We start from the raw sequence: 17540 nt of genomic DNA, 5'->3' as shown, positions 1-17540 counted from the left end.
CTCCATCACAGATTTAAACCTGTCTGGGGGACATACAGTATAATGACAGCCTCAATCACACTAGTCACTTTAATGGCATATATCTTTTTATCAACGTGGTTTGAGACTGGAAGAAACACTAATAAATAAAAACAGAAGTGTATTTTGGGTTAACTATTCCTTTAACTAGAAATAGTTTTCATTATCTTTATGTCAGCTAGTCAGTCAGTTATGTAACCTTAACACATAAGCAGTATTCATAGTACAGGTCTTGTTCCTTCTGTCAAAATAAACAAAGCACGATATCATGCCGTGTCTCTCTTAACCTAACAGACATCAGTTGTGTTGTTTCAGTCTTTTATGTGTTAAATGAGTTTTAAGCTAGCTTAAGGGCATTTAGATGTTAGATAAATGCTGTCTTTTTAAATGTATTTATTTATTTTTCCAGGAATGTATCATTGAGATACAATATCTTATCTACCAGGGAGTCCTGGTCAAGACAGGCAGCATAGAACAAAGTTACAAAAAACAATTATAAAAATACATGTCACAACACATAGACGCGCACAAAAATAGTTTAAACCATAATCAATTGTTAAGACATGTACACTGTTCTAAATTGAGAGTCTTTAAAAGGTTTTTAAATATAGCGATAGATGGGATGGATTGCATATGTAGTATATCTTGAAGCTCATTCCATACATATGGAGCATACTTAGAGAATGCAGATCGACCTAACTCTGTGAAAAAATAGCATCTTAAGTAAGAGTATATCTGCTGATCTGGTATAGTAAGTATTTGAACAGTACTCCTACACACTAGATATATACTGTGGTACTTTACCAACTAAAGCTTTAAAAATAAAAACTAAGATATGTTGTTTTCTCATTGACTGTAATAAGGTCCATTCTGTCAGTTTATATAAATTACAGTGATGTGTGTACCAGTGACAAATCTTAAGGCTCTATGATAAACAATATCCAAGTTTTTTTAAAACATGCAGAGGTGCGTGCATATAAAGTACATCATCATAATCCAATAGTGATAGAAGTGTACTTTAAACTAAATGTTTCCAAGCTGCGAAGGGGAAACATTTTTTTTTAATGAAAATAAAAGCCTAATGTTGGTTTGAGGTTTTTTAAAAGGCTATCAATATGACAACTATAAGTCAACTTACCATCAAGCCAGATGTCTAATATTTATAAGATGAAACTTGTTCAATATGTGCGCCATTTAAAGTTTTAATATTAAAATTGTGTATTGATAACCTGGATCGGGTAAAGATCATGTATTTAATCTTTGTGTGTATTGGTAACAATTTGGTGAACTTGAAATGAAAGTTAGTTAATCACCTTCAGGTCAACCAAGATGTCGGAAACTTTTCTTTCAGTAGAACATGCACAGAACATTTTAAGCTGAAACTGTGTGCCTTTTGGTGATTCCTAAAAATCAAGAGAGTGAAAAACATATATGACAAAACAAAAGTAATACACATGACTCCTCATGATACATTGAGGTCTTAGAATGCAAAAACGATAGAAACTGAACATTGTTTACTCATCATTACCTGTCTCTCATCCTGGACAAATGGTCATGAGCGTGTGCATGACATTCTGGAGTGTGAATATTTTGTTGCATAATGACGTATGCACTGATACAAACCTACATGTGAGCTGACACTGTTGGTTTATGACCTTTTTATATAAGTTGCATCATTCAGGATAAGCCCTAATAAGTACCGTTTTGATGAACGATATTACACATGCAGTTTGCACCTGAGCATATGTTTTTCTGCAAAAAAATATATAGCATTAAAGTGACAAAAAAGCATGACAACTAGCTCCAGTCCACCCTGTTTCTGCACTTGAATGTTCAGCTGTTAGAGGAAATGTGCAGGAGGTCTATGAGAGCAAGAGAGAACACTGGTCATCATGTGTCATAAAGAGCAGTCTGTGTGGTGTTGGTATGACATTGAGAATACCATTAGCATGAGCGGCACATGCTGTGTTTGTGACAGAAGTCAGTGCTCTGTCCTCATGATGTGATGAGCATAAAAATCAGCTGTCTAGTACTTAATCCAAAGATTTTTTGTAGATATTAGCCTTATAATGAAAACCTTCAGCATTTTGTATTTAAAAATATAAATACTAATGAAATAAAAGAATATGTCACTTTTGACCGTTGCATCACATGTCAGTTTTCATAGATAAACAAAATCCCACCTTCAGTCTTAAAAGAAATAATAGAAAGCTATATTCTAAACCTTGTTTCTCAACCATGTTCTGGGAGGACCACCAGCAATGCATGTTTTGGATGTCTCCTTTGTCTGTCACACCTATTACAGGTCTCTCAGGACGTACTCACACTATGTACAGTTGCCTTGAACCAGGCCAAAGCACGCTTGTCCCCCCTCCCGTCTCCCCCGATGGCTGACACTCACATTACATGGGCCTGGGCACTCTTACGTCATCGATGATGCACTTTCGCTCAGCACAGTGGAGATTTGTTTAGTTATATTGTTTTAGTCATTTGGGACGCAGTCACATATTTTGCTGAACAGATCCGCCTCTTTTGACGCTCATAAACAGTCATAAAGTCCTCGTGCTGCAGGAATTAGGAGGTTGCTGAAGGTGCAGCTGTTGTGCAGTGAGGGGTTTGTATCTTTAATAATCTACGACAGTTTGCGCTCATTGAACGGTAAGAATGTTTAATAAATCTATATGAAACAGTCCCGTAAAAGTCACGTCTCATCATCAGTTGACCAAGTGAACCGCACTCTGGCACACCTCTTCCAAACGGGCCAGGCAGGCCAATGAAGAGTGCCTGGGCCCTATTTAGAGCACTCACACTTCTCAATCAAATCCGGGAAACGGGCCTGAGCTCGGTTCGGATAGCATAGTGTGAGTACGCCCTCAGTCTCTGCTAATGAGCTGATGATCTGAATCAGGTGTGTTTGGTTAATGAGACAAGGTAATGTGCAGAGCTGGTGATCCTCCAGGAAAATGGTTGAGAAACACTGTTCTAAAAAAATGGCAAGCAGAATGGGATCAGTGCATGAAAAACTAATCCAGCTCTGAGTCTCAAAGTCGATTCCTGGAGTGCCGGTGCTCTGCACAGTTTTACTCCAACCCTAATCAAACACAGCTAACCCAACTGATCAAGATGTTCAAGACTACTAGAGACTATTAAGCAGGTGTGAGTTGAAGGTGGTTGGAGTTAAACTATGCAGAGTTGCGGCCCTTCAGGAATTGAGTTTGAGACTATTGCCTTAGTAGGAAGAAAATTGAACTATCCTTTTAACTCAAGACATGATGAGGTTTACAAAAGATGCTTTATTGAACACAAGAGACTTATGGACGTTTATTCCAAGTTCCTTCAAATAGTCAATATTGCAATAGCAAACAAACTGTTAAACATATACAGTTCTATTTCTGCCAGATTCTGAGCTCAAAATCCCATCAGATTATTTATTATACCTTTCAGAATATTGAGATTTTCTGCTCTGAACACAATGTAGCTGTTTTTGTGTACTTTGCCTTTAATGCTAGTTCTCCCCACCCACCATTCCCATGTGCCTGTCAGAGTTTGCTCAATATCCGCTTCGGCTACGTCAGATAAACATCACAGTGACAGACATGAAGGAAGCAGATCTTACGTAACGCTTGTGAGAAATACTACAGTAAGAGCTTTCCCAGTGATTATTTGATGCATTTGTTGTGGAGTTAATTCAAGCCATTCGATGAGTCCCACACAATGTTGTTACAAACTTCACACACACACATACACACACACACAACGTGTGCGTTTAACTTTGCGCAGTTAACTTTTTGTGCAACAAATGTGACAGGATACACGTTAATATCCACTGCTGTATGGATATCCGTTATGTTAACGCACAAAATAAATCTGATTTAACATCCACAAACCAGATTGAAGCGTCTTCTTTTATAATTGTACTGACATGCGGCTGTGGTAATAAAGTAAACACTAAAAATAGTAAACTTATTCATGACCACATTTGATAATGATCGATGATCACAGAGAGCTGAACAGATCTTTTAATCCCGGTTGCTTTTTGCACGTCCTGTCTTGTGGACATGATTATACGTTTTACTACGGAGACATGTTAATCCGCGGATAATAATCAATTTGGTGGGTGGGGAACCCGCACCCCTACATCATGTTGCAGTGGGCCTCAAAATGGGAGGAATTTAGATCCTATTTTTAATGTCAGTATGATAAAAAAAGAGACTTATTGTCTTTATATCACTCCAATACGACTGTGGACACAATATACCTAGTCAGCTGTTCCTCTAAGCAAATAATAGATGCATTTTTAAACATTTTTTTTTTTTCAAGTGTCTGGAAAGCGATTTCTCGTCCACTTTCATCTGTCATCTGCTCAAGCCTCACCCTTTACCATCAACACCTTCAGTAGTAGCACCCACGTCTGCCAGTCACCCAAACACAGCACACAGAGCCAGCCTTGTGCACCGCTGCAGGACTGCTCATTTCAGCATGTTTTAAAGTTCAATCTTCAAAATGTCTACAGTCCATTGGGGAAACACAGCTGACTTCCTCAGCGCCAGTGCAGAAAATCAAACTGTTGACATTTCATTGGCATTGTGCATATGTATATATATTCATGGCAGACTTGTTGCAGAGTAGATGTGGCGTAATCTGGCTGTATTGTGGGATGGAAATGACTGAACAAATGAGCTGTGGAAAGCCAGGGATGTTCAGCAGGCGCAGGAAACCATTCTCATTCTTACAAGGTCATTTTTGTTTTGCCCGCAGAAAAAGCACTTCGGTCTTTTCGATCTTCAAATTTCACTGTGCTTTATTGGCATGAAAAGCGTACTATGAAATTGCCAGAGCTGCCTATATTGAGAAATTGTAAACAACAACAACAAGGGAAAACAGTGCAGAAATGAAAGAAAAGTAAAGAAATTATATTTTACAATTGTAGTGAATAAATCAAATGAAATAATACTTTTTAATAGAGTGTAAATTATGAAAATGGCTATAAAAATAAAGCAGAATTATTGCTTAAGTCGTTAAGGAGAAAGGAGATTGAGACTAATTGTGCCAGAAGCAGTGATAATGAGCTTGTGTTTAGTGACGGAGACACAGACAGACTCCAGTCAGTTTCCTCACTGACCTTCATACTGTGGAGACAGACTCATCCTGTCACTGTCCTTATTAGTGTTTCCCTCATAGCACAGAGAGTCATTGTTTATTGCATTATTAAATGTGTGGTCAGTGCATTGGTTTAGATAATTCTGTGATAAAACATTTCCCGGATGTCTCTGTGTTTTGTCAGAAATTGTGACTCTAGACCCTCTCTCCTGATCTTGTACTTTTTCAAGGATAAATTGCAGGGGTTTTTTAGCTGCAATATCTTTTTCTGAGCAGCTATGCTTTTGAGAAGTTTGAAGTTAGTTAGTTTTCATGTTTCTGAAGAACTCTGTCATGTGTTTGGCTTTATTTGCTTCACAGAAAACCACATTCTGTCATGTTAGTTAGTCATTTTAGGTGAACTTTCCCATTAACATGGCTTTTATTAGGTCGCTGCTATGGTTTTTAACAGATATTTGCAAAATTCTGTTTATGTAAAATGTTTTAAATGTACTGAGGGCATCTTACCCCATATTTCTAAGTACATCATTTGAAAGCTAATAGGTTGTGAGTTGATATGAAGATGTTGATGTAATTTTACAGTGGTAATGAGCATCTGGCACTGGCAACTTACTGTAAGACCCCCTAGTGATGATGTCATTTCTTTTGGCATGGGGAACTGGCACAGTAAACATCCCCTGGTGATGAGGTCATAATGTGAGTCTTAGTGAAGGGTGATATGCGGCCATTTCTGCCTCTTGGCCTTTTTTCTGCTTTGAAACAACAAGCCATTGAAATCAGTTCAGTTTGATATGGAACACTGCTTTGGCTGTAGTTCAATTACAAGGGTATGCTTTGTATGTACAATATATGCGTGTTTGTGTGTTCTCGGTCAAAGCCCTGATACTGTAGGTTTTGTGACAGTGGATTTAGTTTTCCCTTTTGGAGAAATAGGCTGCCAGTACACAAATACACATAGTTATTATGGAAAATGTGAGCAGGGTTCCAGCCTCTGCAAGTAAACACCCCTCCTGGTCTAATGGTCAGCAGCTAAGCTGTTTTTGCAATGCTTTTTGATGTTAACAAACCACAGCACTGCTTTGCTCAGCGCTTGCAGCTACAGAATGACTCGCTCCGCCCAGCAAATCTTTGTGTCCGCTCAGAGGAGTCACTGACCGTCCCGCCGCGACACTTTCTGCATCTGCTTGTGTGTGTGGTCAGTGTCACTTCATATTCAAAAGGGTCACAACAGAGAAAACTCAAGATCTGTTTTGAACTGTATTCCTGAAGTGAATTTATAATGAATTAACTGATGTTGTGAAATGTTTCGCAAAAAAGTCTGCAGAATTTCCAGGATATATTCTTTGCATCAAATGTACATCAAATCCTTATTACTTAAACAATTAAAGACATACAGCTCTTGAAAACTAAATAGACCACTGCAAAGTTATTATTAGTTATCTGGATTTGCAATTAATATGGATGTGTTTTAGGAAAATAAAATGTTAATTTGTTTTGTTTTTCTTAGCTATTGGAAAAATACTTCATATAAAATAATTCAGTTTTTTTTTTTTTTTTACATATATTTTTATGTAATGTGTACTCAAGAGTCTTAATTGTTTCCAGAGCTGTAATACATTAAGTTTAATTAGTTTTTATGGTCTTAATATATAAACAAATATAAAAAATGAATGTAAAAATGATCTTAATATAAAAGAAAAAGGGGAAATAACTCGCTGATCTTGACCAAACATGTTTTATAGCTTTCAAAACAATCAGTTCATTTTTTTCAGTTTTTATAATAAAGACTATAGACTGGGATTTCAAAAAATATCTGTATTATATCTTGCTTTTTGCTCTGTGTTTGTTATTATTTTGTTTATTCTGTTAAATGAATGTAAAGTTGAGTTTGTTTTTCACTTCTCAATATTTCAGTCATACTTCATTTTAATATCATCAGTAATTTGAATGTTTATTTTACAATTTATTTATGGATTAAATATTTCAATTTTATTGATGGATTCATTTATGAAAATTGATTGATAATGTTTAAAGTATTTTTATTTTACTGAAAAATACAAAAATATTTATTGGGGTAAATATGACCTGAACATTTGCTCATGAGATTCTCCCATTGTGCTGTTTTACTCGTTTGCTAAATAAGAGGAAATGAAGAGAAAAAAAGTCTTATTCATACAAAGATCTCTGTATCTCTAAGCCCTTAAGGCATTTTCTGAAACGCACAAACACACACTCACACACATTTCCTCCTGCCTGTCTCTGCCACCATCAGCATGTGCAAATTGAATCTCAACATCTGAATGAGAAATGGATCTCTGTGGAGAATCTTGGCCCCTGGGTTGATGATCTCCTATTTATAAATGAAAATGGGTCAGCCGTCGTCTGCTTAACGGTTCGACCGACGGGCACAGCTCTCTCGGGGATCCCGCTGATCTGAGCTCAGTTTAACGTTAATCAGAACACTGAGGGCTGGCTGTGTGTCCTCAGGATTCCCCTGTCATGAGATCAGTGTCAGCTGCAGTCAGTAGAGCGACCCATCACAGCTCCGCCAGAGTGAACTGATGGAGGATCAGTGTCAGCAGCTGCTATCACAGAAGAAGTTCTGTATCCCAATATGATGGACTGCACCCAGACCAGCCTTTCTCTCTCTGGCCCACATTCCTTCTCCCCACGAAGACCATTAAGGATGTCCAGGGTCATATGGCAGACCTCGTGTTTCCGGACGCCCAAACTCACCTTGTGTCCCTGTCCCTCCCCTGCCTCCAGATATTTCCAGGGTTTCCTTCAAAAACTGTTTACAGTTTGTGTTGGTCTCGGTGTAAGATGGTGTTGTGTTTTTTTTTAGCATGAGCGGCTAACGTCCAACCTAAAGGAAACAACTGCTGGTAGGAACACTGCTGGATACATTTCTATTTCCGTTTTTCTCTTTCTTTCGTCCTTTGCTCCTGTTTGAGAAGTGATTTTGTTACCTTAACGGAGACTGAATTTGAGAAGCAGATCATTTTTGTATCAAGCTTCTATCAAAGTCCTTCAGATGCTATTTTCTCCATATTGTTAATTTAGTTTTTTGTTCTGTTTCTCTGAATTGGTGCTCAATGAGTCATGATATTGAGTGTTGGACTTCTGATTTTTTTAACCATCATTACATTTCACTTTTTGACTGGGCCATTGTGGCTATGATTAATATCATTCATTGTGAGCCAAGAAACTGTGTCTGTGGTTGAGCTTTAGGTTTCCAGTAACAGATCACATTCAGCCTCAATGTTTTGATGAAACACTTAAGTCTGTGGTGTTCTGGGATGAACAGATAGATTTGCCATTCATTGATATTGGTCAAAACAGCTTAATCTCTTCTGGTGGTCTGTGGTCAGCATAGAATCTATCCTGTGATCACAACTGCATGTCATCATCTTATAACGTGGTGTACTTTTGCTGTGAACAGAATGTTATTTTAGTGATTGACTGTTTTCAAAAGTGAAATTTGCAAGTTTGAGACAGTTGTAAGGATTAACAGGCTTTGTCTTGGTGGATTAGAGGTTTCAGTATTAAATCTTCCTTTTACTGTGTTAAATGTTAGATTAGGTTATGCTAGATGTTTGTTTGAGAACATGATCCAATCATAAATCATCTCAACGGTAAACCCCTATCTGTGTTATTCATTTGAAATTTGAAGAGGATTTTTCCCACCACAAATGCTCACTCATGTTCATTTGTCATGTAAAATAGCAAGACTTGTGTGTTTCTTGGAACTCAACTTCATAACACATAACTCCATTCTGCAAGTTTTCCTAAGTCATGTCGCCTCATGTCAAAGCATCCTAAACATGTCATTATCTGTACCCATTGAAACCATCATCTTTTGTTTTTGTGTATGTCTACTTATGAATGTTACCCTTTTTTTTCTTCCCAGGAGATGAATAATACTGAAGTTGAGTTTTTGTTTCCTCTTTAGTCTGTGGATCAGTCAGATGATGAGCAGGAGGACTCTGTGAAATTCAAAAGGCTTCACAAGCTGGTGAACTCCACTCGACGTGTTCGCAAGAAACTCATCAAAGTGGATGACAGCAAGAGGACATGGCTCACAAGGTATCTGGAAAAACTATTGTCCATCTGGCATCAACTGGTGTTTGATTGATAAACTGATGAGTGTTTTATATTGAATTTGGCAACTCTGGGATTTTTTCAAGACTTTATTAAGTATTATATTTAATACTTTAGTGCATATATTTAAGTATTTTTTTCTGGAAGATGCAATAAATACCTAATTCAAAGTAAAACATTTCTATTTCAGTTTCTGTTTTGGATAAATCAGTTTGTACGTTCTGTGCATCAAATACATTTCTAGTAAAAATATTTTAATAATTTTGAGTGTAAATTTGTCCTGTTTCAGTTTGTTTTAATCTTCTTTTTCCTGCAGATTCACTCAGTCTGGATGCAGCTCCTATATGCGATGATATAAACGCACTATATGCAGAAATCCACAAGAAGCCGGCCAAGTGTACAGACTCCTCTTTGTCCTCACTTGCCCAAGAGCAGCTCTCTCTGGACGGGGACACGGACAGCCTGAACACCTCGCCCTCCACCAGCAGCCTTGACACCTGGAAACCTGCTCACAAATTAGTCAAGGCTCCAGCACACATCCCCACGGCCTGATCCGGCCAGCACGCAAGAGCAGTGCCGGGTCTGGGCTGGGTGTAGCGGGGGGCAGTGGCTCCTCGTTTTCAGAATTGGACGGTTTGGGAGACGACAATGCTAAAGTCTCCCGCTCGGCTACAGACGGAGGAGATGCGGAAGGCCTTGTCATCTCTATCTCATGGGGTAAGTACTGACAGCGTCTACGCCTTTTATGGCCTCACTAGGCCCCGCCCAAAGCCACACCCCCTCCTGGTGTCTTTAGATGACATCAACAACACCAAGCGGCCACCCGTTTCCATGTGGCAGCGTAATAAGCCTGACCCGGAACTATGCATACTCTACCAAACACCTGCTTTACCAACGTTCCTGCAAACGCTCCGAAAACCACACCCTCTTCCACCCTGCCTGCCTCTCCTCCCACTCGTGAGCTTCCGCTAGCCAGGGAGAAGGGGAAGAGCTGTGGGAGCGGGGTAGTGGGCAGCTGGCTGTTTCCACCGAGGCGTCTCAAAGGAAGGACGGCAGTTAGTGAGCTCAACATCACATATGTGGTGGAGCGCAGCCTGTATGGACACTTGAACTGGACCGGGCTGGTTAGGCCGGTCACACTGAGGCAAAGCAGACAGACGTTGGCTTCTGGAGGATGAAAGAGATGCCAACAGGAAGTGGGCATCCAGCATGGACCGCTGCACCAAGCGCGTGCTCTTGCGCATCCAGCAGAAGTCTGTGAGTGTGCCGGAAGAGCAGATCTACAGTGCCCCCTGCTGCACTGGAGGAACAGGCTGCTGCAAAGCTGCAGAAGAGAAGCTCAGTAGGGTACAGTTCAGAGGCGGTTGTATTTCAAGACAGTCTGATTGTTTAAGGATGGACTGCGCTGTCGTAAATTGTTTTAATCTTATCACTGGATTGATAATGAAAGCTAGAAATCCCTTAGATTGTTAGTTAGCCTTGATCTCTTCTCATTCTATAGACTCGCATTACTGCAGTACGGAGCCAATATTTCATAATCTCAAAAGCTATAGAAGTGAAATAGAATGTGATAACACAGAGGCTCTTATCTTTCCCCATCCTGAGCTTTTCCCTTTCATTTCTTGACCTCTTGTCTTGTAATCAGTCATGTGTGTCGGAGCATAATTGAAAACTCACAGTCCCTGAGAGACAGTGGAGAGCAGTGAAAGCAGAAACCAGTACTGTAGAGTTCCTTCTGCAGCTTTGTAGAGTCTGCCATCTGCGGATCCTCGCCGTCATTCATAGTGAATGTGAATATGACCGTGATCTTCATCAGTGAACTCTTTCATCCATTTTGGGTTGGAAATGCCTTTCGGCTTTGGGCATGAATGCTGAAATTTTCTGAATTGTTTTATTTTTTGGATGTGCCATTCTATTTTATTGAGCTTTTTGTCTTGTTTTGAAAATGCATGATGTTATTCCATGAAACATTCAAGAACTTCTTATAATTTTGTAGCGAACAGGACATTTTTGAATCTGCAACTTTTGTAGAACTTTAACCAAACGGCATGAAGTAAATAGCTAATCTATTTCAATTGAATATATCACTTGTATTTGAGCATTGAACGTTTACATTGCTGTGAAATTAGTTTACATTGGTCTTTTTTCCATTATTTATTCAACATAAATGTAAGTTTTTTCAAGGTTTTACAAGAAAGCATTGGTGTAATTATGTAATGTTCAACAACAAGATTTAATTTGTTGTTATAGGAAATCAGGTCATATCATGAGCTATTTCTTTTGGCAGTTTGTCATTTAAAAATGTGTGCTTTCCATTACACAGACAAGCATGAAACGCTGAGACTTTTTGTGAAACATTTAGATGACTCTCTAGCAATATATTCCTTTGATTGTGAATTCACTATAATTATGTCTCTTTTTGTGCAGAGAACATGTAGCTTTGGAGGATTTGACCTGTCTAATCGTTCCCTCCATGTGGTCAACACAGCAGAGCCTAGCGTGAGTACAGATGCTCTCTTTCTCTCGCTTCCTCTCTGTCTCGGCTCTCACATGCAGCTGCAGTGTTTGTCGTCCAATTGTGTTGATCAGCTGGCTCTCAGGGGCTTAATCACTCTCTTTCTTACTCTCTGTTTCTCTCTGACATAAGGAGCAGGAGGCTCTGTACAGGGATGGCGTGAAGTCTCCCACCACGTCCCGTATCTCCATAGGGAAGAAAGTCAAGTCTGTCAAAGAGACTATGAGGAAACGCATGTCCAAGAAATATGTCGGGTCTCTCTCTGAACAGGTACACACACACAAACAGATGCTGCTTGCTTTGACTGCTTTGCTTTATGTGCTGTATAACATTCTTTTTCAAAGGTAAGACCTGCCTTTACTCCAGGGGAAAGTTGCACACGTGTGCCCCACTTTCTGTGTTTCAAACTAGGGTCAAACATCTCTTTATGTAGCCAGGAGCTTGAAAACAAACTCAGTCCAATTTAACACACCCCAAACTCCCTGGCAGTGATGGATAAACACACAAGGCCCGGATTCACATGCTGGATAAGATTTGTGACTAATAATGCACCAATTGCTGCTTCTGTGGAAACATTCACATGATTTATATCTTATCTATTAGTATAGATCTGTGTGTTATGTGTGGATGCACTTATTACTTCATGTGCCAACAGATTTGTTCTTCATGTCTTGCTCCATGGACTCATATATTATGTTGTAGGTCCACCTAGTGGCAATTGTGTGCAATGAACTTAGCGGCAACTTATTGCTTTGCTCCACAAAAGCATGATCTCACAGCTGTGATGCAGCTGTTGCCTTAAGCACTTACCTACTGTCATTTGTTTTATAATTTATCTAATTATAATAATAATAATAATAATAATAATAATAATAATAATAATAATGCACTTTCTCTCATTTGAATCTGTACAGTCCAGTCCAGATGGGACTCCCAGTTGTCCTCAGTCTCCTCAACCAGACACGGATTCCCTTGAGAAGCCCAAGCTCAAGGCCGGAGGGTCTGTGGAGAGTCTGCGTAGCTCCCTTAGTGGCCAAAGCTCAATGAGTAAGTGTGTGTGTGGTCTTTAAATGGACCATGCTATTGCTCATACTTGGTGTCATCTAAACACTGTGTTGAAGTTTAAATGCATGTTAATGGTTTTATTTGAATAATTTGCCAATTTGCAATTATTTAAAGCAGTAGTTCCCTTCCAGGATGAAAATTGTCATCATTTACAAAACTCAAAGGGAGATATTTTAAAAAAATGGTATAGATTAGTATAAGAAAAAAATACTATGGAAGTCAGTGGTGACCTGGAATGGAAGTCAATGGTGTTGTCCAGTCATTCTGTAAGTGATATATACTCCTTTAAGATCTGTTCATGTGTAGTTTTGTAGACTAAAACAGAAAAGAATATATCCTGGTTCGTTAGCAATTATGGTGTCCTTCCTGAGTCCAAATCTTACGATTTAAAGCAGAAAAAGGTTTTTATGAACTATATTTTACAACAGAACTTACAAAATATCCAGGACAGTGCCATATTTTTAGTTTTGTGCAATATTTTGTGTTTTAAGTCAAAATGGCACCAGGAACTCCCCCATGACAAACACTTAAGATCTCCTTTCCAATGCAATGCCATTTTCCCGTGCAAAACATTGTGGTCAGAGGAATTTGTTTCCAACTTGGATTTAATTTTGCTGAGAATGGAGTTAGTTAGATATCGATGCATCTCTGGATCTCTGCCATGGTTATGTTGCAGAAGTGAATCTGCTTGTCTACTCTGCTCCATAGAGCACAAGAAGTGTGTAATTATAGCATCCAACTTCTTCAACTGAAACTAAACACCTTTCTTTTTTTGTTGAAAAAATGGTAAGTGTGAGCAAGTAATGTAATCAGTGGACTTGAATGGACATGAATGAGCCCACAGATCAGATGTTTTTCTCAGCAGCCTGGTGAAGGACAGCAGCTATTTAACCTTTGGATCTGGTCTTCTTTCAGGTGGGCAGACGGTGAGCACCACAGACTCATCAGCCAGTAACAGAGAGAGTGTGAGGAGTGAGGATGGTGATGATGAAGAGCCTCCATACAGAGGCCCGTTCTGTGGCAGAGCAAGAGTTCACACTGACTTCACACCCAGTCCATATGATACAGACTCTCTCAAGCTCAAGGTTCTGAACTAAACTTAACCTATAATCCCAATTTTCGTTGTAGACCCTTTCTACCTATTGTGATTAAGAATAAAAAAATAACAGGTAACTTAGAAAATAAATAAGCCTTGTGTATTTATTGAAAAAAGTCACATGGATCCATAGTGGACAAAAATATTGGTGTCAAAACTCATATAAACTTAATATTTTATATACTTTAACATATATTCTTTTACCAGTATTAGTCCAACAAACTCTTCTATTCATAGAAATGCACCTATGTAATTATAAAACAAAACAACAACAAACAGCATAAAGGCAATCGTTTTATCCAGGGTGCAAATTACAGGGGGTTTAGGGGAGATTGACCCCCCTTATTAATGCTTAATCCCCCCTGAAGGACATCAAAAGAAGGTGTATGGGGGGGTCAGCCCTTTAATAGTGAGAAATAGTTCACGCTGATCTGTATTTTAAATAATAATGTTAATGATTAAAATAACGGATAATTTAAATATACATTTGACCACCCCTATAATGGTTAATTCCACTGTGAATACATAATCGCACCAATCATTCTATAAGAGAAAAAAATAATCATTCAACAGTCTAAAATGATCTCGAGCATCGATAGACAATGTAAATGTTCACAAGACACTTTTAGGTAAATTGATGTTGATATCAACATATAGCCTAAAATACAGTAAAATAAGATGCTTAGTTTGTATAGTTTGACCTCCAGCAACCTCTGGAATAACTAATCAGAGGAGACTGTAGGTCAGACACTAAATTAGATGTGATTTAAATGAATACGAAAATGACTGAAACTTGTATTACACAAACTGCAGTTACGTTACCCGAAAAAGTTGACCCCCTTTATCGGCAATGTATAATTCGCACACTGATTTTATCCACAGGCCATACCTGAAATAAATTGCTAAAACACTTTTTCTTTTTTAAGCATGGACATTGCCAAAAAAATAAATGACTTTTTGCTTAAAAGACACTGGAGAGAAATATTGACATTTTAACAGGTTTCTGTGGGGACATTTCTGTCCTGGAGTTCCCAAGAGAAACTGTGTGTGTGTGTGTGCGCGTGCGTGCGTGCGTCTGTGTGTGTGTGTCTGTGTAGCTTTTTAATTGATTTTTTTAAAATGTGCATGAATTTTTTTTGAGAAGGTAAAAAAAATATATGCTATAAATGCCATGCCATATATTTTGATAAAAAGAAATGTAATTTTCAATATTAAATTTTTTTTATTTATTAATATTCATAAGTAAAAAAAAAAATAATCATTTTTTTTCCATTTGTATTTAAGTTCTCTCTACACTCTATGCATTTTTGGACATAATTTTTTTTAGACTTTCAACTTTGTATCTAACAAAATTTCTTTTTTTTTTTCCTAAAGAGAGGAGATGTGATTGACATCATCAGTAAGCCGCCTATGGGCACGTGGATGGGTCTGCTCAATAACAAAGTGGGCACGTTTAAGTTCATCTATGTGGATGTGCTGGCAGAGGAAGAGGAGAAGCCCAACGAGCTGTTCGCAGGAGGAAGAAGGGCCGACCACCCAAACCCAGCTCAGTCGAGGAGCTTCTGGAGAGAATCAACCTGAAGGTGAAATACAGACCACATACAAAGTAGGGCTGCACAATGGGGAAATTATATAGTGAATGCAATATCTATATAAAGGTAACGGGTGCGTTTTTTTCTTTTAAGAATGTTACAAACTGTTGTTTTGGCCAGGCCTGCTGTTTTTGCTATCTCTCTGATTGGCTTGTTTGTTTTTTCAGCCTAAGATGGCTTGCTTGACTGATAGTGACAGCTCTTTGGATCTCATCTTGAGAGTTGACAGTAAAAGATTCCAAATGCAAATAGCACACTTGAAATGAACTCTGTACCTTTTATCTGCTCATTGTAATTGGGATAATGAGGGAATAACACACAACTGGCCATGGAATAGCTTAGAAGCCAATTGTCCAATTAGCTTTTGGACCCTTAACAAGTGGGAGGCAATATGCAAACTGTTGTCATTTTTACAGCATTCATCTGATTTGGATGTAAATACCCTCAGATTAAAGCTGACAGTCTGCAGTTAAAGCACATCTTGTTCGTTTCATTTCAAATCGATTGTGTTGGTGTATAGAGCCAAAAATGTTAGAATTGTGTCTGTCCAAAAAAACTACCTAACTGTATAATTAGTTTATGTGACAAACATTTTGTGTTGCAAGGATAGGTTGGTTGACCAGTCAGATTGGTCCATACTATCTTTATCTTGCTATTGGCAAGACCGGGCCAAAAGGTGAACCAAGAGCAGTGAGTCTCAGAGCAGAGAGTTAAAAAAATAAACACTAATGGCAGGAGCAGAAACAAGCATGGGAAATGACAACAGCGAATATCAATCAGAATATCTGCCGAGGATTTCATTCAGTCAAAATGTTTTAAAACTGAGTGTTTGCATTTTGACAGTTTTATTTTAGCCTGAATTAGATTTGAATTATTTCAGAAAGATATATCTTACCTGGTTTAATATGATCATTAAAATAAAATACGAAAAAAAAAAACAATAATAATAGCCTTTCTTTAAGGAAATTTTATATCGCAAGAAATGCCTTAAGATGTTTCAAACTTGAGTCAGTATATCTATAATTATCTGAATGTGCATCTCATCTTTAATCTCCACTGTCTGAATGTAAGAGCAGGGTGGAGAGTGATGACAAAATGAAAAAGCGTCTGCTAGTGTGAAAAGATGGTCAGCTCCTGTTAAAGCGCACATTAACTATGAGAATGTGGGACGAGGTCATTTCCCCGTGCCAGTTAAAATTTTTATTTAAACACAGAGACATACACACCCTTTAGACCTCCCACAGTCTCCTGCATTATTACATCACATGACAGAGCTTATGGTTACACACAATAGACACACATTTGAAGCCCCGTTGTGTTGTTTTAGTGTGTTAATGAACTATAATGATAGTTGGTTGGTTGTCAGAAAAGAGTCTGAAATGTGGAAACATTCCCATGCATAAATCCTGCCCTGGATGAGCTGCCAGGGTGGAGTGGGCTGTTTTTAGCTGTAAGGGTCCTTCATGGTGTTCTCTGTTCTATGAGGTGTGTAACCTGTGAATGTATATATGTGTGTGTTTTAGGAGCACATGCCAACATTTCTGTTTAATGGGTATGAAGATCTGGACACGTTTAAGTTACTAGAGGAAGAAGATCTGGATGAGCTCAACATCAAAGACCCACAACACCGAGCCGTACTGATGACAGCTGTAGAACTGCTGCAGGATTATGACAGTGAGTACACAAAGGGAAAAAATAGAAACAGTTGAAGTCAAAATTATTTGCCCTCCTGTGAAATTTTCATTCTTTTTTCGAATACTTTCAAAGTGGGGTTTAAGAGACATTTTCTCAGTATTTCCTGAAATATTTTTTACACAAACCACTGTTTTCCAATAACAAACCTAATTGCATCTTAAATTGCACTTTAGACTAAATACTAGTATCTTGCTAAATAACTAGTCAAATATGATGTATACTGTCTTCTTGGAAAGAATAAAGTTAGAATTTGTGAAGAATTGGAGAAATTAGTTAGTAAAACTGTTTGAAAATGTGTTGAAAAAATTCACGCTTTGTTATAAAAGATTTTTTCACTGGATGGCTAATATTTATTTAT

The 17540-nt window shown here is 38.3% G+C and overlaps 1 protein-coding gene across 1 annotated transcript in view; it reads left to right on the top strand.

The window, feature by feature from the left end:
* The window catches only part of LOC130247372 (SAM and SH3 domain-containing protein 1-like), a 30430-nt gene that overhangs the window by 544 nt on the left and 12346 nt on the right, over window positions 1–17540 (top strand). Inside the window, 12 exon segments of the mRNA XM_056480600.1 lie at window positions 5701–5798; window positions 9071–9182; window positions 9536–9742; window positions 9745–9896; window positions 9898–9936; window positions 11647–11718; window positions 11867–12004; window positions 12649–12781; window positions 13715–13884; window positions 15270–15393; window positions 15396–15478; window positions 17011–17161. Of these exon segments, the coding sequence (XP_056336575.1) occupies window positions 5701–5798; window positions 9071–9182; window positions 9536–9742; window positions 9745–9896; window positions 9898–9936; window positions 11647–11718; window positions 11867–12004; window positions 12649–12781; window positions 13715–13884; window positions 15270–15393; window positions 15396–15478; window positions 17011–17161 (1479 nt within the window).

This window comes from Danio aesculapii, chromosome 20 (assembly GCF_903798145.1).
Source record: "Danio aesculapii chromosome 20, fDanAes4.1, whole genome shotgun sequence".
Classification (NCBI taxonomy): Eukaryota; Metazoa; Chordata; class Actinopteri; order Cypriniformes; family Danionidae; genus Danio; species Danio aesculapii.
This window is presented reverse-complemented; position numbering and strand designations above follow the sequence as displayed.